Genomic DNA, 24,481 nt, shown 5'->3' on the forward strand with positions numbered 1-24,481 from the left:
CATAACAAGAATACAGTGAAAAGGAAGAACAACTTGAAAAAAAAAAAAAAAAAAATAAGCGTGAAAAAAGGATTGGATAGAAAAGGACCACAAAATATGAAAAAGAAGAGCATCTTGAATAAGAAAGGGATCAAAATAGAAATATCAAAATAAGTTGAAAGCCAAATACATAGAAATGGAATAGACAGCAATCGAAAAGAAACAACATAGAGAACAGCAGCTTGAAAGTAAAAAAAAGATCATTGAAATACCAAAGTAGATACAGAACCTGGTAGATTTAAAAAAAATGCATGGAATTAGAAGGGATAGAAATGGAGTAACAGCTTAAAAGAAAAAAATGATAAGCATAAAAAAAGGGATAGAGAAGTGTAAAATAATAAGAAAAAAACAGCAACTTGAAAGAAACAAGGGATGAGAACCAGAATAACAAAGTAACTTGAAAGCCAAATGAATAGAAAAAGGAATGGATAGGAATGGAAAAAGGAGTAGCAAAGAAGGCAGTTGCTTGAAAGTGAAAAAGAGGTGCATTGAGATATAAAAGTAGATAGAAACTCTGATAAATATAGAAACGAATGGAAAAAGAAGGGATAGAAGAGGATTAGCAATTGCATAGAATGAGTAATAAGCATGGAAAAGGGAACAGATAAAACATATTAAGAAAAAGACCAGCAACTTGAAAAAAAAAAAAAAAACAACAAAAGGATTAGGATCGAAACATCCAAGTCCAAAGCCAAAAGAATAGAAAAATGAATAAGAAAGAGAAAAACAGCTTGAAAGTAAAGAAATGACCATTGAAATGTTAAAGTAGTTAGGGAGCCTAATTGATTGAATGAGGAATAAGCATGGAAAAGAGCACAAAGGAATGAAAAATAAGACATTAGATTAGAATAGAGATAAATAGAAAGAAAAAGTTGGAAGCATGGAAAAAGAATTGGATAGAAAGGAAGACAGGATGGAAAAATAAAATCTCTCGGAAAGAAAAGGGGATAAGCGTCGAGATATAAAGTAGACGGGGATACCATTGGATAGAAAAAAGAATGGACAAAAGAAAAAAAAGAAAAGAAAGAACTAGCTTCTGAGGTATCAAAAAGATGGTGATTCTCCATAGAATGGACAGAAAAAGGAAGAACAAAAAGGCAAGATTGAAAAAGAAATAAGCAAGCGAAAACAAAGAATAGGCAAAAAAAGTGATTGAAAATAAAATATATCAAGCTATCAAATTAGTTAGAGAATAAAACACAGCAATTAACTCTTTGTACATTTTCTTTCAAACAGATTAGACATTTAAAGTGTTACTTACATCAATATTTAAAAAATTTGAAGTTAAAAATGCAAATAAACGAATTCATACAAATATTATTTTAAGCTCAATCTTACCTTGGTAAGTACACGTTCCCATCTATGCTGAACGCTGATTAGCAAATTTTTAATAAGAATGACGTCTTGTTTTTGACTAAAATACTTCAAATGAGTTCCTTTCTTGTCCAGGCTGAGCATGGTTTCTCTTTGTCCACCAATATCTTTCTGGAAAGTCTTGTGGTCTTCAATTTGTCCAGTAACTGTTTCCAAAATTCTGGAAACCGGTTTTAATCCCGTGAGGGTTTTTTCGGATTCTGTTAGCCAATTTACAAACGCCTAAAAAAAGACAAATTCAGAAAGGAGAATGCAATGAGGGATAAATAAAAGAAATCGGAGTGAATAAATCCGAAATACTAGAAACCGGTTTTACTCTCTTGCGATTTTTTCAGATTCTGTTGGTCAATTTAAAAAAACCTAAAAAAAAATGGCACATATGATGAAATCTTTTGAAGGAGAATGCATTGAAGGGTAAATAAAAGGAAGTGAAATTGGGATGAATAAATCCAAAAATCTAGGAAACGCTTAATAATGTGATGATTGCTCAGATTCTGTTTACCCAATTTGCAAATGTCGAATAAGAGATCTAAATAACAAATATATTGGGGCGAATAAACCGAAAATCTAGAAACCGGTTTTAGCCCCATGAGGATTTGTTCAGATTCTTTTACCCAATTTCCAAACGCCTAAAAAACAGAAATTTTGAAAGGAGAATGAATGAATGAATGAATGAATGTACTTAATACCCATCAATAGAAAAACAGATGGAGCACAAAAAAAAAGCACAGGGTACTAATTCATCTGACACAAAAAAAAAACAAACAAACCAATCAGAAACAGATGTCGACTACTGTTGTAAAACATTGGCCAATGGGTGAGTCTTAACAGATGAATTATATAGGTCAATTTACGACAGAATCGCTCCTACATCAGGACCTACATCGCAGAACCTACATCAGGGTTGGTAATACTGTACTGGCGCGTAACATACCTATTGGTTGTCCACGGTGCAAAAAGGTTGTCCACGGTGGTAAACGCAGCAAAAAGTTTGCATACTTGAAGTACAGTAAGTGTAATTTCAGTTTATCTGTATCCATAAAAATGCGCCAAAATGGGCTAAGGTACAGACAATGAGGCATGTTCGTAGACCTGGGCCAAATAATGACGATCAATCTTCCGCTTATTTGCCACTATGCAGCAATACGTAAAAGAAGACCGCTTCTAAAAATGAGAAAGCACCAACCGTCATGTCTCTGACCGTCCAATAGGGAGCCCCAGATATACAATATCATCCACAAGCTCAAAAATAGAATCACAAGTGTGACGCTCCGACCAACACCTACTTTTGAGTTAAAAAGCAGCATTTCAGACTTTTCAGCATTAAACTGGAGTCCAATATGGGCATACTCTTGTTGCAACTTTCCTTAGCTAGTAAAGGTAGCCTAAGTTCTTGAACGGGAAGCAAAGACCATAATGTTTAATTTCTTCGTGGACTCTATGAAAAATTATCATAGTTCTTCTTTTTCTTCTTAAAGTAGGGAGCCCATAAGCACCAAGATCGAATTCTTTCGATCTTGTCTTTCTGATTGTTTCAGATAACAATCTGGCTATGAAACTACTTTTTAATTATGGGCCAATCCAATAAGACAAAAAACTTTGTAATAAATTAAATCGGTAGTAATACCTACTACCTAAGAAATTTTTATTTTTTCAATTTAAATTTTTATTAATCTCAACATTTATTTTGGAACAATAGCCATTTTGAGCCCACGGCCAACAGAGCACCAAGTTGGCACAGCCAACTTGGTGCTCGTGGCCATGGGCTCTGTTGGCGTTGGCCATAGCCTTAGAGGGCCAAAAAGTACGTGAGCAGGGGGAGGTGGAAAGTGATTAACTTTTCCGTTCCCCCTGTAAGGAAAAGAATTACAAGAGCAACATTTCGAAATTTTCAATGGAAATAATTGTATTTTTTCTAACAAAAGATATATGTTGTATATCTTTACATTTTAAAACGAGACCATATTTTTAACTGAAAATGAGACAGAAAGATATATCACAGTAAGGAGCTTACTTGAAGTTGTTCATGAAATTCTGTAGCCTCTTTGAGTGCAATTTCCAACTTGATTTTCTTATCACTAGCCCTATTCATCACCATTTCCCAGCGCTGTCTTAATGTTTTCAAATTGTGCTGCAGCGACGATGCGGCACCTTCGTTAGATCTTTTGAGATACTCAGACCCTTGTTGTAGGATAGTTTCTACCTTTGGCCTGTTTTCTTCTAACTCGTCGTAAACAGTCTAGAAATAAGACAATAATATTAAAAAACATATCAAAACATTTGAAAGAATAGGAAAAATACCAAATAATATATTACATACTGATATTGCATATAACAAATTAGACATTGTAAATATTATTTGTAATATCTAATTACGAAAAAGTGGAAGATATATTACAAGTTGAAGGGATATTACTAAATGTCCAAACATATAAAAGAATTACCTCCCCCCCCCCCAAAAAAAAAACACAACAAGATTACTCTTGTTGTAATCTGTTGTAAAAAGAAGAAAAACAAAAAAACCACTAACCTTAGAAACTCGCACATACATAAATACAAATAAATAAATAACATCCATGATACGCAAAAATATCATACTTAGTTGAAAATCCACTGAATTTGTAGGGGAGGGGGGGATTAACGAGCTACTCTCCCTTCTCGAGGATTTTGTTTTAACATAGTTTATAACTTTAGGAAAAAGACTTTACCATCCTGGGTTCAACCTTTGCATTTTGTTAATTTTGCTTCATTTTTTTTTTATTTGTTTTCAATCAACCTTTTTTTGCTTTCATTGAAGCCATATTTGAAATTTTCCAGTAATTATTTACTTTCATAATTTGATCATTTTTGGTTTCCATTCAAAAAGCAATAAATTTAACTTTTGCACATAAAGTTAGAAAAACGCAACATAATATACAATTATACATACGAATATAAGCACATAATACGGTGGACTCTGTCAAAAAACCTTATAAGTTTTTTTTCCTAATTTTTCATTTTTTTTTGTAATTTTTGTTTTTTTGCAATTTCTTTAGTTTTTTTTTTTGGGGGGGGGAGGGGGGCTCTACTAAGGATAAACTAGCTTGTTGCTAGTTTAGATTTAGAAATTTTTATGTTTAGACATTTATGTTTAAATTAGATTAGACCTTTATGTTTAGACATTTTTTGTATTTTTTGTTAGAGGACTTTTAATTTATTATTTGATGACGTTTTACTTTTGGTGTTTCGGATTGGGGTTTCTCCTCCCTTGAATTTTGTTACTACGGTTTCAATGAATTGGGGTTTCTCCTCACAAGAATGAGCCACAATTCATTCTTGGGATGGACCAGCCCTTGTGACTGAATTATTTGAAAAGATATTCACCTATGAAAACTTTTAGTTCTCGAGAGGAAATTTCAAATTATATAAATTAGTCTTCGGAAGTGTCAAGTTATAAAAATATCAACCAATATAATTTCCATTTTTTTCGCCAGAAATACAAGGTCGAATAATCTATGTAAAAATAAGACTGATTTAAATACCCACCATAAATCTTTGCAGCTGCTCAGCAGCTGTTTCTGGCAATCCGCCAACTGGTTTAGATGTTGTCAACGCTGAATCAACATCACTAAGCCACAAAAGTAGGTCTTGGACATCCGCATGGAACATTTGTGCCTCTTTAAGCGCATCTTCAAGTTCTTTCTGTCGGCAGCTGGATTTCTCAACTAGATCAGTCCAACTTTTATTCAGTTCTGTTAATTTTTGTTGAGTTCGATTGGCATCATCAGAACCCCTAAAATACAGATATGTGTTGTGAGAAAAAAAAAATCAATAATGCCAAGATACCTAAAATATACATCTCATTTCCGACCCCTCCCCCCCCCCACCTAAAAAAAATACCAACTAACTTTATTCTTGAAAAGCTATAGAAACAGAAAAAGTGGTCAAAACTCAGTTATATACTAGGAGCAAAGCTTCCTAGATGACAGGCAAAAAAGTAACGTATACTCTCTTGTGAGGATTGGATTTTTTTTTGGTTTCCAACAAGGCCAAAATTCAAGGCTTACCCATTAAAACGAGCGACTAAATTAACAGCACAGATAAATACAATTAAATTCTCCATTATTATTTATTAAAAACAATTCGGTATTTATTATCATTAAAACAGTTTTTATAGCATATACAGCTGGAAATTTAATGGTGTTTCTAATGTGGAAATGTCGACCTCAAAATTAAGATGAAATTTTTTCTATTAATGAATAGTTTCTCGCAATTTAAATTTTAAATTATAGGAATTTGTTTGTACATTAAATCTCGAAGAAAAATATGTGTTCTTTATTTATTATTTTTCTAATAATAAATAAAGATGTAAAATTAATGCTAAAAATATTTAAAATTAATAGTGTAAAATAATAATATAAAATTAATGGAGCTATTTACTTTGAGCACAAATTTCCTACGAATTTTTGATTATACCCAAAATTTTCCTATGATCACATATTAATTATCAGGATCGCTTTGTATCATAAATCTTAAAAAAAAATTGATACAGCTTTTCACATTAAGCTGAAGTTAAATATGAAAAGTTATTTATAAGCCATTATTTTTCTTTGCCCTGTACAATCTAAATTATGAAAATCGATTTATATCACAAATCCTGAAAAACCAGTGTTTTAATTAAACTGAGCTCTGAAACTGTAATGAGAAAATAGATGAAAAAATATAAAAAGTAGATGAAGCACGTGCACCAAGTCATAAAATTTAAGGATGGGACTTATTTTTCAGAATCAAGGGGATGAGCAATTTTTTTTTATTTTTTCAATGAAAATACCCAAAAAAAAAAACATATTTTTCAAAATCTGGGAGAGATGATTTGCCCCTTCCCCCAAATTACTGCCCCTGAGATGAAGCTCAATGGATAGTCCCAACCCTTACTGCCTTATTAATGACTCACTGGACAGGAGAATATTAATCTATAAAAAAAAAGGATGAAGCAGGGGCCCAAATTCATGGAAATATAGAAGGGTTATTTTTTCAAAATCTGTTGGGGGGATGGCAACTTTGTCGTTTTTACAATTTTTTTCAGTAAAAAAAAGAAAATATTCGAAGTCTCGGGAGATGATTGTCCCCTCCCCCAATTGGTCCCCTGAGATAAGCCTCGATGGACAGTATACTGCCTTATTAATGACTCACAAGGCATAAGAGCATTAATTTAACAGAAAAAGAGATTAAACAGGGCCATTAATTTATAGAAACACGGGGGATCTATTTTTAAAAAGATATGGGGGGATTTTTAGGTGTTTTTTTATTTTTTTAATAAAAATACAAAAAAAAAATCAAAATCTAATAGAGACGATTGTCCAATCCCTCCATTAGCTCCCTTGAGATGAGCCTCGATGGACAGTTACATCCCTTACTGCCTTGTTAATGACTAACTAGGAAGACGAATATTAATTTATGATAAAAATAGATGGATTTTCATACCGGTCTGCCTCAACAAGTTGCCTTCCTGCATCATTCAGCGTATCAACTGAATTCTGATGAGCTTGAATATCGTTTACTAACACTTTCAGTTTAGCCAACTCTACTTCAATGACTGCTGGATCGCCAAAGACTGGTTTCAACTCGTCTAGAGTCCCTACAAAAATGTTTAACTTTATTAAAATTTATTTTTATAAGCCTAAATACTGACCAAAAAACACTGCCTTTCTCCACTAGAGAAGAAAATAAAAATTTCGGAATAGATCTTTCGCAAACAGTGGAAAAACCTAAAAGCATTCAACAGAGGACATTTTGGGAAAAAGTCCAGCAAAAAATGTTTAATTTGTATTTGAAAACGGAGAAAATGCTTATCGAAATCCAAGCTTATTTTTCAGAAATTTGTTAAACAAATTGTACGGCAATGAAAGAAGTAAAGATTCTTTTGCTTTTTGAGCATCTTATAAAATAAAAAAATACAGTTATAACAAAATTTGCTTCTCGGTATTCGCGCCAAATACGCAATATGTGTTGTTTCCCTTTGTTTTTCTATAATTATGAAAAATTATAATTAAGAAAAAAGGAAAGTAGATTGTCTGATCGTTTATTTTACCTTCCAGCAGAAGAAAAAAGGAAAGGAGCTTGAAACGGCGAAATTTCAAAGCGTTACATTTTTGTTCCTACAAAACAAAATCTTAAGATTAGATTTTATTTTTATCCCACAAAAATACCGACCAAGACAACACTGTCTTTCTATCCTACGGGTAAGAGAGTACAAATAGCTGAAGTAGACTATTCTTAAACCGTGGAAAAAGCGCTCAACAAGTGGACGTTTTGTAAAAAAGTTGCTCTTCAACAGAAGAGAAGAAGATAAATAGTAAAAAGAACAAAATTTGAAGAGCGCTATATTTCTGAGCCAGGTTACGCTTAATGGTACTCTCAGACAGCACATAAAACGTTTTACATCGAAGTAACTTAATACTAACGGTACTTTATGTAATATTATGCAATAAATTCTATCCGTTACGTAGGCAGATCTAAGTATATTCGAGCTCTACATTAAGTTCTACATTACAAAAATTTCAGTTGCGTTACGAAGAAATCAAAATAGTAGCGAAGGAATGAAATATCTGGATAAACGATTAATAAATTTTGAAAATAAATTAATGGGCTTTAAATTAGATAAATTCATTAAAATACATTAATGAAAGACTATCGTAGGAAGCCTTTCACGATTGACCAGAGCATAAATCTACTTCTCCAATACACAATCTTAATTTTTGAATGGGTTCCTTGTGATGATTTAATTACGATGTTTTTATCGATCAACACACTAGCCTGGCGTGAAAGGACTCATCTAAGTGTAAGAATTTATGCTTAACGTAACGTAATTTAACCACTTAGCTAGGGAAATCACGAACATTGGTTGAAAGTTGCTTAAGAGATCATCTTACGTAGGGCTCTTCAGATCTAACGTTTTTTACTCCATTTTTTTTTTTTTTTTTTGTTATCTTCCTTTACACCAGGTCTCATTAAATCGATCCCTTAATCATCTAAAATTAATATTCCTATTTATTTTTGCTTATCCTAAATTCTTACATAGTTTAAATTATAAACGGCACTTATTTATTTTTATTACAATTATACTACGATCTTATTTAATTACTATTAAACAGATTATGATCTGCTCCAACTGGAAATAATTTGCTATAATTTTATTTTATTGCTTTTATAATTTTATTTCATTTATTTTATTTATTTTTATTATTTCAGATTCTGCAACTATGCGTTCATTGAATCTTAAAGCTGGGTTCAAACTTGGGAGGAGGGGGAGGCGGAATAATTTCACTTCGGCAGCAAAATTTCTCTTCATTAGGTGAAAAACAAACTTTTATGTTGGTAAACGTTATTGATTATTCTGCACCAGAACAGAATTAAAAAAGTTAAGCTTTCCAGATGTTAACAAAACAAAAACAAAAAAATTGTGTTACTAAAAATAAAAACTTGAAATATGTGCTAGTGAATGTACAATACCAATAGTGTACTATTATTATGACAAACTTCATGCCACCAGGCTTTCAAAAACTTAGCCCTGAATTGCCACTAGTCATTTACTTAGGATTTCTACCTAGAGTTGTGCCTTTTGGACTTTTTTTTTTAAAGAATAAACAGACAGGTTTTTAGGGATAACATTCCTTGGGAAACTATTCCAAATAGACCAAAGCGTCTTAAAAAGCTGCTTCATCAAATTCTCAATGCGTGGTATCTCCTTTTGTTGGTATACTGACCATACCGTTTCTCTTCATCTTTTAATTATTGACAAGGTGAACGCGCAGCGTCTTACAAAGCTGTTCATCAAGCTGCTCATACGGGGTGTCCCCTCTTGCTAGTATTCCAATCATACCGTTTCTCTGTGTGTTTGTCGTATTGGTTAGCCTTGCACATTTACTGGCAAGGTACTTCAAGGGCCACAGCATTCCTCATATGGAGAAAAAAAAAACGAAGCAAATTATACTACTCTTCAGCAATAGAGGTAGTGTCCCTGTATAGTAGGTCTAGTTTGAAGCGGGACATTTTCATGACCTCCTAACTATTGAAATTTGTATTCATTTTTAGTTAGGTATTCAAAGCAGTCTTTTGTTCAAGACGATTTTGGAGAATTTCAAATTCAATCATACATAATTTCCAGCAAAAGTCCAGTAAAAATGAAAAATTTTTCTGGGAAAAAGTCCAGCAAAAAATGTTTAATTTGTATTTGAAAACGGAGAAAATGCTTATCGAAATCCAAGCTTATTTTTCTGAAATTTGTTAAACAAATTGTACGGCAATGAAAGAAGTAAAGGTTCTTTTGCTTTTTGAGCGTCTTATAAAAAAAAAATACAGTTATAACAAAATTTGCTTCTCGGTATTCGCGCCAAATACACAATATGTGTTGTTTCCCTTTGTTTTTCTATAATTATGTAAAGAAAAAAGGAAAGTAGGTTGTCTGATAGTTTATTTTACCGTCCAGCACCGTCCAGCAGAAGAAAAAAGGAAAAGAGCTTGAAATAGCGAAATTTCAAAGCGTTACATTTTTGTCCCTACAAAAAAAAATCTTAAGATTAGATTTTATTTTTATCCAACAAAAATACCGACCAATACAACACTGCCTTTCTATCCTACGGGTAAGAGAGTACAAATATCTGGAGTAGACTATTCTTAAACCGTGGAAAAAGCGCTCAACAAGTGGACGTTTTGAAAAAAAAGTTGCTCTTTTAAAAGTTAAAAAGTTGCTTTTTTTTAAAGAATATACAGACAGATTTTTAGGGATAACATCCCTCGGGAAACTATTCAAATAGTCCTCAGCGTCTTAAAAAGCTGTTCATCAAAATCTCAATGCGCGGTGTCTCCTTTTGTTGGTATTCCGACCATACCGTTTCTCTGCGTCTTTGCCGTATTGGTTAACCCAGGCTAATTATTGACAAGGTGAACGCGCAGCGTCTTACAAAGCTGCTCATCAAGCTCCCAATACGGGGTGTCCCCTCTTGCTAGTATTCCAATCATACCGTTTCTCTGCGTCTTTGCCGTATTGGTTAACCCAGGCTAATTATTGACAAGGTGAACGCGCAGCGTCTTACAAAGCTGCTCATCAAGCTCCCAATACGGGGTGTCCCCTCTTGCTAGTATTCCAATCATACCGTTTTTCTGCGTGTTTGTCGTATTGGTTAGCCTTGCACATTTACTGGCAAGATAATTCAAGGGCCACAGCATTCCTCAGATGGAGAAAAAAAACCGAAGCAAATTATACTACTCTTCAGCAATAGAGGTAGTGTCCCTGTAAAGTAGGTAAAGTTTGGAGCGGGACATTTCCATGACCTCCTAACTATTGAAATTTGTATTCATTTTTAGTTAAGTATTCAAAGGAGTCTTTTGTTCAAGACAACTTTAGAGAATTTCAAATTCAATCATACATAATTTGGAATATGAATGGCAACGTCTGTTAGTTGTTTTAACTTAGAAAAATTTACCACCTCTTGTCAGAAATCATTCCTTCACTTCTTGGCCGTGCAGCAGGACAAGGTATTTTCCACCTCGCCTGGCATCTAAAATTTAAACGTTAGGTGGGAATTGGTTTAACCGAAAGCTCTCCAGACTCACGGCAGAGTAAAGCTCCAAAGTCAAGAATTAGCTTTAAATTAATATAAATAAGTAACAGTGGCTAAAATATTACCATCAGTTCTTTGAATCCAAATCATAAGTTCAGCAAGGGCATGTTGGAACTGCCCTAACCTTAGGAGGGCGTGTTCAAGATTGCGCTGCCTGTCTACTATCCCTTTAGCCAAATCTTCCCATCGCCTATTTACTCTGCTTAATGGTTCTTTCAGAGCAGCTGCTTGATCTGGTGATGTCCTTTCGGTAAGCTCAGTAGCTTGCCTGAAGAAAATGAAGACATGAAAAGAGGAATGTAAAAAGGAATAATTTAGTGTTAAACAAAATTAAAAGTTTGACACTACATTAAAACGAGCCAAAATTTGAAGATAAAAAAAAACAAAAAAACATATTTACAAAGTTTGACGCTACGTTAAAAAGAGCCAAAATTAGTAGATAAAAAAAAAAAAAAACACCGTTTCAGTGAAAACATGATGAACTTATTAAATTTATTTCAAAAACTAAGCGTATTCACAGAATTAAAAGTTTGATGCTACGCTAAAACAAGCCAAAATTAGTATAAAAAAACAAACAGTGAAAACTCGGACGAAATAAATTTACTTCAAAAACTTTGACCTAGGAAGTTTGGCTATGATGGGATTTCTAAAATATGCATCATCGTCACTCAAGATGAGCTATCAGTCCAGTTTGCAGGGGCTTCAAATCCCGCCTACGCCAGGTTCTTTTTCTGGAAAATTTACAATATTTTGGTGAGAAATATAAACGATTCTCTGTTTTAATAAATGACCATCCTTTCCCGATTAGAAGCCTCTTCTAATCGCCGAAAGATATTACCGAGGGCAAGGTTCAAAGTGAGAACAGGTCAAAACAAAGTGAGATATTCTTGTCAAAATGATAGATTTACTTTTTGAAGTATCTACCTTGTTTGTTTTAGGACTCGCTTCATTTTACTTTCTTATTTTGAAAAAGGCTTTTAAGATTTCGTCTTTGATAAACTAATGGCAAGAATAATAATAAAATATTGACAATGGCAATTTTCTAATATCAATTTGGTATTGATTTCGATATAAATTGATAGTGATAATTGATTTGTCAAATAACTATGACAAAGAGAATAACGATGAAAACTCTGACAATTGATTTTTTACAATATCAAATGAAAATCGATACAGATATCAATTTGATATTAATTTTGACATCAATTTATACTGCTATTTGATATTGAACTCAACTGACAATCTGTCAACCTACTATGATGGTGAGAATTATAACGATAATAATGAGAAACTAATGACAGCTACCATCATTCTCAAAACATGCAAAAGAAGTAAAGAACAGCGAACTTAAGAGTGTGGGGCGCTGATGAAAAGCTCAAGTTTGTCAAAAAAAAAAAAACTAACTCCATCTAGTGTTAACCAGTAAAATCATGAAATAAATAGTAAAAATCTGAATAAAAATCTGAATAAATAGCAGGTTTGTTTAAATTAAAATACAATCTTTAAATCTAAATTTCAAGACGTATTAACTAAATTTACTTTCAATTTGCGTTAAAATTTTTGTTTTAACCATTTTAACCATGGTGCCACCATGAATTGATCTCTGCTTGGCAACAAGGGCTCTGATCTTGTCATAGAATTTTTCCGCCTATTAGTAGATTCTATGAAAAATCTGATAATATCTCATCGTGAATGGGCATTCACCAGTGTGTCTGGACTCACAAATAAGGATGGTTTTAGATAAGGGGATATGAAATCAGAAATTTTTATTGTTTAAGCGTTGATCACAAGAAGTCAAACTTGTCCCAAAGAATATCAGTAACAATACTCATAACAAAGCAAGGGATATGCATGGGAGAAAGAAGAAGACGAAGGAGACAAAAACGAAGAAGAATGAATAAAAAACGGTAAACAGCAACTTGCCTTCTTAGCAACCTTCCAACGAGAAGCATGAAAATAAAGAAAAGGAATTAATAATCTTTCAATACTATAGCTCAAGCAGACAAATTACCATGTATATAAATTGTGGCAAGGTGGACCTTTTTGGAATAAGGCTCAAGCCTCAAAGGCCCATTGCCTCAATACACTAGGTGGATGGTTTGCAGAGTTACACTACTGTTTTCTATTCCATGACTCGAGATGGGTAGTAAAGAAAGGACTCGACACCACCTCCTTGAGGACACAGGATGGCAAGTCCAGTGTGCCTTCCAACTGGGGTAGAGTGGCTCTTATTACCAAGCATACATATGGATATGGAAAAATATTGCAAAAAAATATAAACGACATTTTTTTCAATTTAAAATGGGAGCTCTACGATTTACAGGAGTGGCAGAGGAGGCCACCTAGTCTTAAATCAAGTGATCCACAACAAAGGTCCTCCCTCAAATTAGGACGTTTGCCACGAAAAAAAAAGAAAACAAGTCGTAACTACTAATAGGGGTATTTTGGGAGAAAACAAATAACAATTTTTATCCGGTCCTCAAAAAACAATAAATCTGCATACGTATAAAAAGCACCAAAAATAGACGTGGCATGCAGTATATAGTTATTAGTTGTTCACCAGAATTTCGGAAGTTCTCAGCATGTGTGTTTATGTGTCTTAGCTTTGATAGAAGTATATATTAAGGTAGGATTTTAATAGTTGTATTGTTTTTATATGTGCACTCACACTTAATTTTTGTTTTCTTCTGCTTGTTTCCTTTCGATGGAAATAGCATGTTTAACTTAATCGCAAAAGTTCCTAGGAACACACGTGGATCTTTGGCTTTAAAAGTTGGAGAGGAGGGTGAATTTTCCATTCGCTGAGGAATTTACATTCATTTTAAGTTGCACCACCCCTTTTTACTTTCATTAAGTAAATAAGATTGCTTCGACTAAAAGTAAAGACCAATATCAGATCTAAAAGTTGTAGAAATGAACAGTGTAGTCAAATTTGAAACACACATAAACATTTATAAAAGTTGGACTGACAAGTCAATTCTACATTTATACTTTTTTCTGATTCAGCAGAGAAATAAACAAATTTATAATGACCTAGTCATTTTAATCTAGCATTGGCGACCTTGAAACTATAGACAGTGCCGTTAAAGTACATATGACTCACCATTTATATAGTTACTGGTTGACTTTCGACTTTTAGACATTTAGACTTTTTTTTGTTTTTTTATTTTTTTTTCTGATTCAGCAGGAAAAGTTGAAAACAAATTTTACGTTTAGATTTTTTTTTTAAATTTTCAAGTAAATTTCTTCGGACAAATCTTATCCATGGGGGGCACCTTCCTCTCACGATCACCCGTACTATGTAGGCAAGCTTATGGAAGTTATGTTTTATGTTACAATCAGAATATTCTACAAAAACGAAGAAAAGAAAAGAAGAAAAAAAAAAAAGGTTGAGGGTCAGCGGAAAACCAACAACTTCAATTCTACCGAATTTTCACATACTGGCCTATTATATGTTTTCATTAATAAAAAGTGACCTACCTATTAAGAGATTCAACTTTGACCATAGCAGGATCCACGTCTGCTTTGAAATCCTTCAACTCGCCAATCTGTTCTTTGACGGCGTCAATGTCAGATCCAATAGGGCGCATATTTGCGAAATCATTTTCGGCTTTTTCAAGGAAATCAAGCAGTGTCTAAGAGATATATGATACAAAATAAGCTCAAGCTAGGCATATAAGAAAGCTTTTGTTCTGGGGGAGGGAGATTTTTTTCGGCAGGGGCGGGGGTAAATCCAAGAAAGCTCACGAAAGACAGGCGAGTTATATAGAAAATACCATGGATTATAAGAAAAGTATCAGGTTTTTTGGAGGGACAGTAGTCTATATTTTCTTACTGAAGGTATTTTGCAAAAAGAGAAAGAAAAAACAGAGACTGTACCTCACAATATGAAAATACATATTTTTTTTTTGTACCATGCTTGAAATGAATCATAACTTAAAATTTAAATATGTCTGACTCGAGCACTAAAACTCATAATTAAAACTTTCTTTTTTTCATATAAGGGCACAAAATGTCTATGCATAAAATATGTCCATACGTAAAATATATGCACATAAAATATGTAGGAAGATATGCTGTAACTATTTTTTCATTGTCAAATATGTTTAGTAGAATTGTTGCACAAAATTATTATACATAAATGCATTTATATATATTTATTTATACTTATATATATCAGGGCAGTCGATTCATGAAAATGCAGAGAGGTGGCTAAATGTACTTCTCAAAATCAAGGGAGTGGGGTTCTTCTTTTGTTGCTTTTTTCAAGGGGATACAAATTTTCCATCTACCAGGGGAGAGGGGGAGAATCTGGGGGCAATTGACCCTACCAGTCCCCTCCCTCATAGACATCCCCTGATTAATATATATTTTACTAAATATATTATGAAAATGAAAAGAAATTCAAAAGGGAGATCATACCCTACAAAAAGAAACATTTTTTGTGCAATATTAATGAAAATTTTTTTCCATAATGGCATATACATGTATGTACATAAAATGTGCAAAAAGATATTCTTCAATCCGTTTCACATACATTTAGTAACGGCAGCTTCACTTACCTAGGTAATATTTTCAGTAGAGGTGGCGGGTGCAGTGAAAATATTAAAAGTAGAATAACCAAGGTTCAGAGTGATTTTTTCACATTTGAAAAAGAAAGGGAAGAATAGAAAGATAAATCTGCGAACCATGAATAAAAATTGGAAGCTACAGTGATGGTAGTAGTCAAGCGTGGTTTTGAAGCATGGGCACTCCAAAAAACGGAGGAGGATTTGCTAGATGTTTTCCAGAGAAATTGTCTACGGGTCGTTTTGGGTACCCGACTAACTGACCGTAGCTCAAACAGTACCAAATAGCAACAACAGATGTACCAGAATGTGGTTCAATCTCGCTTTCTAGGGCTAATATGAGAAAAGGGTTGAGATGGCTTAGGCACGTTTTGCAGATGAAAGATGACAGATCGCCAAAGATCTTCCTTGTCGGGCAAAAGCAGGTCACTCCCGACCGCGGTGGGAGGATGTCGTAAGCAACGATTTCAGAGAAATGGGAACTTTTTAGGAGGGTGTGAAGAGGGAGCCTTTGAATAGATTGGGAAGAAGGAGGAGCGTACTTAGCTGTGAAGGCTTCAGGTGGCTTGGCGCTGCAGTGACTTGTTAGTAGTAGTAGTTACGTACGGTTAGTTATTGCTATAAAACAAATTTCTTTTTATTATTAGGATGAATGTAGTTCTTCTATCATTTAGATTATAGGTTTGCAGTTGTTGCTGTTCTTTGTTGATTGTTCTGAACTTGTAGCCTTCAGAAAAATACTTAAATAAATTTTGTTTCTATTATTTGTTTTTGTTTCTCTCTATTTTGTATTTATTTTTTCGTTTTATTTTGTATTTTTTTTCTATTATATAATTGTTGTTTGTTTCTCTATTTTTCTTTTTAATCAATCCAATTCTTCCTCTTTACAAGACGGAAGAAGATTGAACCGTTCCTAGATAAGACTTTCTTATTAAACGTGAAATGAAAAGAAAATTAACAGGAAATAGAGGCAAGACATTTACCTTAAGTTAAAAAAAAATAATTAATTCCGTTTTTGGGAACACATCAATTTCAAAAGTACAAAGTTTTTTTTTTTTTAGTAGCAACGGAAATGACATCTGACAGTTCGATTCTGTTTAATGGAAATTTATACAACTAAATATATTCTGAAAATTAGGAAAAATTTAGAATTCAATTTTTGACAAAAAAAAAATTCCTCCACGTTCAGTCACGCAGCTTTTGGTAATAGAAAAAGAATGTAGGTAAAAAATCAACATGAGAATCAGAAAATCTAAAAACACGAACCATAAATTCTAAAAACGCGAATCAGAAAATCTGAAAGCGTGCGGCACCAAACTGCTTTAGAGAACGTACCATCAGAGCGTTATTGTTTGGATTTATACGGTCGAAGAGGACCGTCAAATTTAGCAAAGTGGTTTGGGTTTTAATTTTCGTGATTGATCACTGGAAACATTGTCAAGCGAAAGTGCAGTACAGACTTTACACTTTTGAAAAAAAAAAGACAAAAAAAAACAGAAATCTTGTAAAACTACGGTTTTCAGGTAAGAATAGACCAAGGATAGGTTGACAGGGCAAATGTTTTTATTCGGTGTCCTTGGTACTTCAAATATTTTTGGAATGAGTTGAGGGTCGTTAAGAGAAAAAAAGAAATGATAAATAAAAAATGAAAAAAAAATGATAAATAAATAATGATAAATAAATAATGAAAAATGATAAATAAATAAAAAAAAGAAGATAAAAATGATAAAAAGATAAAAAAAATGCAAACATACTCGAAGAGTATCGTGAAACTCCATAGCTTTCTCCATAGCATCAATAAGATTTTCTTCGCGTTTGGCAAAAAGGGCGGTCACATTATCCCAAGCCACGTCTAGATCTTCAATCTGCTTCTTGACCTCCGGCTTATCCTGCTCACCACAAATGATCATCAAGTCAAGACCGGTGGATTTACATGCTTCAACTTCTGGTTTGGCATGATCAATTTCAGATTTAATTTCTTGGAGGACATCTTGCTGCTGCTGAATGTGGTTTGGCTCTACGGCAGGTGGCTCTTGTGTGGCCAAAGCTTCCTATTAAATAAAATAAAACATTAATTGACTAGAAGCCTATGAAGCAAGTTTTTCTATTAAAAAGCAAAACAAACCTACAAATTAAATATGATTTGGCCCTACAGCATAAAGTCTTCATGTGGTCAAAGTTCGCTATAAAACAAAATACGCTACTAATTAACTACATCACTTAATAAGAGAGTTGACTATTTTCAAAGCCTTTTTTAACAAGTTTCCGTATTATAGCTAAACAAGCCTACAGCTAATATACGGTTTGGGTCTAGAGCATGTTTCTCCTCTGTGACCAAAGCTCCCTATTAAATAAAATAAATGGCTACTTCACTTAATAATAGAGTTGACATAAGATAGACTTAATAATTATCGCAGCCTTTTGAAGCAGGTTTCCAGACTAAAGCTAAACAAGCCTATAGCTGAAACGCGGTTTGGGTCTAGAGCATGTTTCTCTTCTGTGGCCAAAGCTCCTTATGAAATAAAACAAACTTATTGTTAATTGAATGCATCAGCTAAGCATACAATTAACTATTTGTGCAGCCTTCTGATGGTTTCTCTATTAAAAAACAAACTAACCTACAACTTAAATGGGGAAGCCTTCTAAAGGCTTCCATCTGGAAATCCCAAATGGGGAAGCCGTCAGCTAAACATATAATTAACTATTTGTGCAGATTTGTGAAGATTTCATTATTAAATGATAAACTAGCCAACAACTTAAATGGGGAAGCCTTCTGAAAGTTTCCAGCTGGAAACCCCAAATGGAGAAGCCTTCAGCTAAGCATATAATTAACTATTTGTGCAGCCTTCTGGTGGTTTCTCTATTCAATGACAAACTAACCCACAACTTAAATGGGGAAGCCTTTCGAAGGCTTCCATCTGGAAAGCCCAAATGGGGAAGCCTTCAGCTAAGCATATAATTAACTATTTGTGCAGCCTTTTGAAGATTTCATTATTAAATGATAAACTAACCTACAACTTAAATGGGGAAGCCTTCTGAAAGTTTCCAGCTGGAAACCCCAAATGGAGAAGCCTTCAGCTAAGCTTATAATTAACTATTTGTGCAGCCTTCTGGTGGTTTCTCTATTCAATGACAAACTAACCCACAACTTAAATGGGGAAGCCTTCTGAAGGCTTCCTGCTGGAAAGCCCAAATGGGGAAGCCTTCAGCTAAGCATATAATTAACTATTTGTGCAGCCTTCTGGTGGTTTCTCTATTCAATGACAAACTAACCCACAACTTAAATGGGGAAGCCTTTCGAAGGCTTCCATCTGGAAAGCCCAAACGGGGAAGCCTTCAGCTAAGCATATAATTAACTATTTGTGCAGCCTTCTGGTGGTTTCTCTATTAAAAAACAAACTAACCCACAACTTAAATGGGGAAGCCTTCTGAAGGCTTCCTGCTGGAAACCCCACATGGGGAAGCCTCCAGCTAAGCATATAATTAACTATTTGTGCAGCCTTCTGGTGGTTTCTCTATTCAATGACAAACTAACCCACAACTTAAATGGGGAAGCCTTTCGAAGGCTTCCATCTGGAAAGCCCAAATGGGGAAGCCTTCAGCTAAGCATATAATTAACTATTTGTGCAGCCTTCTGGTGGTTTCTCTATTAAAAAACAAACTAACCCACAACTTAAATGGGGAAGCCTTCTGAAGGCTTCCTGCTGGAAACCCCACATGGGGAAGCCTCCAGCTAAGCATATAATTAACTATTTGTGCAGTCTTCTGGTGGTTTCTCTATTCAATGACAAACTAACCCACAACTTAAATGGGGAAGCCTTTCGAAGGCTTCCATCTGGAAAGCCCAAATAGGGAAGCCTTCAGCTACGCATATAATTAACTATTTGTGCAGCCTTCTGGTGGTTTCTCTATTAAAAAACAAACTAACCCACAACTTAAATGGGGAAGCCTTCTGAAGGCTTCCTGCTGGAAACCCCACATGGGGAAGCCTCCAGCTAAGCATATAATTAACTATTTGTGCAGCCTTCTGGTGGTTTCTTTATTCAATGACAAACTAACCCACAACTTAAATGGGGAAGCCTTTCGAAGGCTTCCATCTGGAAAGCCCAAATGGGGAAGCCTTCAGCTAAGCATATAATTAACTATTTGTGCAGCCTTCTGGTGGTTTCTCTATTAAAAAACAAATTAACCCACAACTTAAATGGGGAAGCCTTCTGAAGGCTTCCTGCTGGAAACCCCACATGGGGAAGCCTCCAGCTAAGCATATAATTAACTATTTGTGCAGCCTTCTGGTGGTTTCTCTATTAAATGACAAACTAACCCACAACTTAAATGGGGAAGCCTTTCGAAGGCTTCCATCTGGAAAGCCCAAATGGGGAAGCCTTCAGCTAAGCATATAATTAACTATTTGTGCAGCCTTCTGGTGGTTTCTCTATTAAAAAACAAACTAACCCACAACTTAAATGGGGAAGCCTTCTGAAGGCTTCCTGCTGGAAACCCCACATGGGGAAGCCTCCAGCTAAGCATATAATTAACTATTTGTGCAGCCTTCAGAAAATTTCACTATTAAATGATAAACTAACCTACAACTTAATGGGTAAACCTTCTGAAAGTTTACAGCTGGAAAGCTCAAATGGGAAAGCCTTCATCTAAGCATATAATTAACTATTTGTGCAGCCTTCTGGAGGTTTCTCTACTAAATGACAAACTAACCAACAACTTAAATGGGGAAGCCATCTGAAGGCTTCCAGCTGGAAACCCCAAATTGGGAAGCCTTCAGCTAAGCAAATAATTAACTATTTGTGCAGCCTTCTGAGAGTTTCACTATTGAATGATAAACTAACCTAAAACTTAAATAGAGAAGCCTTCTGAAGGCTTCCAGCTGGAAACCCCGAATTGGGAAGCCTTCAGCGAAGCATATAATTAACTATTTGTGCAGCCTTGTGAAGATTTCATTATTAAATGATAAACTAACCTACAACTTAAATGGGGAAGCCTTCTGAAAGTTTCCAGCTGGAAACCCCAAATGGAGAAGCCTTCAGCTAAGCATATAATTAACTATTTGTGCAGCCTTCTGAAAATTTCACTATTAAATGATAAACTAACCTACAACTTAATGGGGAAACCTTCTGAAAGTTTCCAGCTGGAAAGCTCAAATGGGGAAGTCTTCATCTAAGCATATAATTAACTATTTGTGCAGCCTTCTGGAGGTTTCTCTATTAAATGACAAACTAACCAACAACTTAAATGGGGAAGCCATCTGAAGGCTTCCAGCTGGAAACCCCAAATTGGGAAGCCTTCAGCTAAGCAAATAATTAACTATTTGTGCAGAGTTTCACTATTGAATGATAAACTAAACTACAACTTAAATAGGGAAGCCTTCTGAAGGCTTCCAGCTGGAAATCCCAAATTGGGAAGCCTTCAGCTAAGCATATAATTAACTATTTGTGCAGCCTTGTGAAGATTTCACTATTAAATGATAAACTAACCTACAACTTAAATGGGGTTTAGCTCTGCAGCATGTGCTCCTCATGTGACCTTGTGTGCTCCTCATGTGTGCTCCTCAGTTCGTGATGAATTAAAATAAATTATTAATTGACTACCTAAATACTAAATTGCGGATTAAATATATCAGTTACTAATAGTTTATTTTGTGTGTAACCTTTTGAAGCAGGTGTCTCTAGTAAGACCTAACTAACCTACAGCTTAAATGTAGTTTGTCTCTACAGCATGTGTCTCTTATATAGCCAAAGCTTTCTATGAAATAAAGTAAATCTTCAATCGACTATATTAGCTAACAATAGAATTAACTATTTGTGCTTCCTTCTGGCTTCCTATTAAAAGCTAAACTAACCTACAAATTAAATGTAGTTTGGTTCTACAGCGTGTGGTCCTCATGAGGCCAAAGTTTGCACAAATTAGAAACTGTTGGGGAAAACTTAAATGTGGCTTGGCTCTAAAGCATGTGGCCAAAGCTTTCCATTCCTAAATTAAAGGTGGCTTGGCTCTAAAGCATGTGGCCAAAGCTTCCCATTCCCAAATCCTAAATTAAATGCGGTTTGGCTCTAAAGCATGTGGCAAAAACTTCCCATTCCTAAATCCTAATTTAAATGTGGCTGGCTATGAAGTATGTGGCCAAAGCTTTCCATTCCTAAATCCTAAATTAAATGTGGTTTGGCTGTAAAGCATGTGGCCAAAGCTTCCCATTCCTAAATCCTAAATTAAATGTGGCTTGGCTCTAAAGCATGTTGCCAAAGCTTCCCATTCCCAAATTAAATGTGGCTTGGCTCTAAAGCATGTAGCAAAAGCTTCCCATTCCTAAATCCTAAATTAAATGTGGCTGGCTATAAAGCATGTGGCCAAAACTTCTCATTCCTAAATCCTAAATTAAATGTGGCTTGGCTATAAAGAATGTGGCCAAAGCTTCCCATTCTTAAATCCTAAATTAAATGTGACTTGGCTCTAAAGCATGTGGCCAAAGCTTCCCATTCCTAAATCCTAAATTAAATGTGGCTTGGCTCTAAAGCGTGTGGCCAAAGCTTCCCATTCCTAAATCCTAAATTAAATGTGACTTGGCTCTAAAGCATGTGGCCAAAGCTTCCCATTCCTAAATCCTAAATTAAATGTAGCTTGGCTCTAAAGCATGTGGCCAAAGCTTCCCATTCCTAAATCCTAAATTAAATGTAGCTTGGCTCTAAAGCATGTGGCCAAAGCTTCCCATTCCTAAATCCTAAATTAAATGTGACTTGGCTCTAAAGTATGTGGCCAAAGCTCTCCATTCCTAAATCCTAGATTCACACGTGGCCAAGATAGGAAGATTTAAATGGGAGAGGAAATAAGACTTCTTCCTGAAAAAAGTGAATGGCTATCCTTGAATTGTAGTTTTCTGTGTCTTCTGTTTTTGGTGCAATCTTTCAGGGGAATTTAAAAAATTAAATTGTCAAGATTGTCCGGTATTATTTTCAACAGGAAGGCGGTTGAATTCTATGGCAAGTGGCTGTAAAGTGGCCGAAGCCTCCTATCAAATAAAATAAATGGTCAAGTAACTATATTAGTTATCAATGAACTTAATAACGAATGCAACCTTTTATACACATCTTAAAAAAAAAACTTTAATAGCAAACTAACCTATAAAAAAGATGGGTGTGCTACCAGGGTAGGAGATTTCAATGAGATAGTCAAACAAAGCTTCTTTTTTCAAAAAATGTGAATGTCGGAATTGTAGCTACCTGTTTGTTCTGGCTTTTGCTCCCCCTTTTAAGCAGACTAAAATTAGAATTGTCAAATTCTATTGTGTTTTTTTTTTCAAGGTGGGTGGATTGGATCAACGGCAGACACTTGGGGGGGGGGGGGTGGAAGCCTCTCTAGAGGCTTTCCCATTAATAACCAAATATTTTAACGGAAACGTTTTTAATTATCATTGATTTAATCTTTTGTTTCATCTTTGATAGTTAAAGTGGCTTTCGTTTCTGTTTGTACTTTCTATTTACAGTGCTAAGTGTGCCATCGGATATGTACATTGTTGTTCTAGTAAAAAACAGGAAGCTAAATTGATTTTTTAAGCTCGAAAATGAACGTAGGTAAATAAAAGAACGTTAACATGAACTATAAATAGAAAGTTTTCACTAACGTTGATTTTTGAGCAGATTTCAGAGAATTTTCATACAGAGAAATAAAGGGAAATCCCGGACATGGTGGAAATACTAGATCACGTACCTGCAAATCTTTCAAGGAGGCCAAAACGTTTTGAAGTTCATCCCAGAATTTTTCTGCAATGGAAAGGGCTTCTTCCAACGATCTGCCTCGTTCCGATGTAGCATTTACAACATTGTCCCAGAGTTTTGAAAGTTTATCCATCTTTCCCTTGATATCTTCAAGAAAAAGCAAATATATAATGTGGTGTCTAATGACAGTCATATTGACAAAAATCACATATTTATGTCGTATTGACCCGTATAACCCTGCTATTACTATCATGGCTAATGACACACGGTTATTTTACATTAATATAAAGATATCATAAACAAAGTAAATTTGTAACGAATCTCATGGCAAGGTAAGAGTAAACTAGAAAAACACCCTTTTTTATTGCTATGATACTTTCGGTAATTTAAGATGCTTTCACCATAAAATATGGTTTAATATGCTATGGTAAAATATGTGGGTTATGTGTTTTGGTTTATGACAGTCATAGGCTTTTACAATCCTAAAATGCAAAAAAAAAACGCACAAGTCAATGTTGGGGGAGGGGGAGATGAATTATTGAATTTGTAATAAATAATTCATATATTTAGAATATATATCGACACTATATTTAGTCAACTTCAAAATTTAAAACATATCCAGAAGTCAACCTCAATCTCATGGTAAGTTTGGAAAACATTGAAAAAAAAAATCTTATAGTCAATACCAAATTATCAAAAACTATTGCCAAAGGTAATTTGACAACTACATCATATTCTGATTAGATCCCTTGAAATAAAAATAGAGCATATTATTTTAAATTTGGATAAAAATAGATTAATACTACATTACTTTTTACCTTATTGAAACAAGAGCTTAATAAGATAAACGAAGTAAAAATACCACAGGCATCAAAATAAAAAAAATTTGCCTTCTGGATCCGCCTTAAATTTATTCATACTTGAGAAGCATCATTTCCTAAGATTTTTGTTGTGGTTATTTAAAAGTAATTAAGTTTTAGAACAATGTCACATTTCTATCAGTGTTACCACGTTGAACCGTCAAAATAAATAAGCAATTATTTAAATTTGACATTATTAAATTCTAATTCGATCTTAGCACCAATCCGGCATCGAACACTTGTTTTTTTTTTTTTTTTTTTTTTTTTTTTTTTTTTTTTTTTTTTTGCTAGAAAAACACGTAAATTTTTTACTT

The 24,481-nt window shown here is 34.2% G+C and overlaps 1 protein-coding gene across 1 annotated transcript in view; it reads right to left on the reverse strand.

The window, feature by feature from the left end:
• The window catches only part of LOC136028353 (microtubule-actin cross-linking factor 1-like), a gene marked incomplete in the record, with an annotated part of 451,602 nt that overhangs the window by 62,436 nt on the left and 364,685 nt on the right, over nucleotides 1-24,481 (reverse strand). The window contains 9 exon segments of the mRNA XM_065706142.1: nucleotides 1,378-1,635; nucleotides 3,428-3,652; nucleotides 4,939-5,185; nucleotides 6,877-7,030; nucleotides 11,081-11,283; nucleotides 12,939-12,950; nucleotides 14,496-14,650; nucleotides 17,338-17,634; nucleotides 23,300-23,454. Coding sequence (XP_065562214.1) covers nucleotides 1,378-1,635; nucleotides 3,428-3,652; nucleotides 4,939-5,185; nucleotides 6,877-7,030; nucleotides 11,081-11,283; nucleotides 12,939-12,950; nucleotides 14,496-14,650; nucleotides 17,338-17,634; nucleotides 23,300-23,454 — 1,706 coding nt within the window.

Source organism: Artemia franciscana, chromosome 6, assembly GCF_032884065.1.
Source record: "Artemia franciscana chromosome 6, ASM3288406v1, whole genome shotgun sequence".
Lineage (NCBI taxonomy): Eukaryota > Metazoa > Arthropoda > Branchiopoda > Anostraca > Artemiidae > Artemia > Artemia franciscana.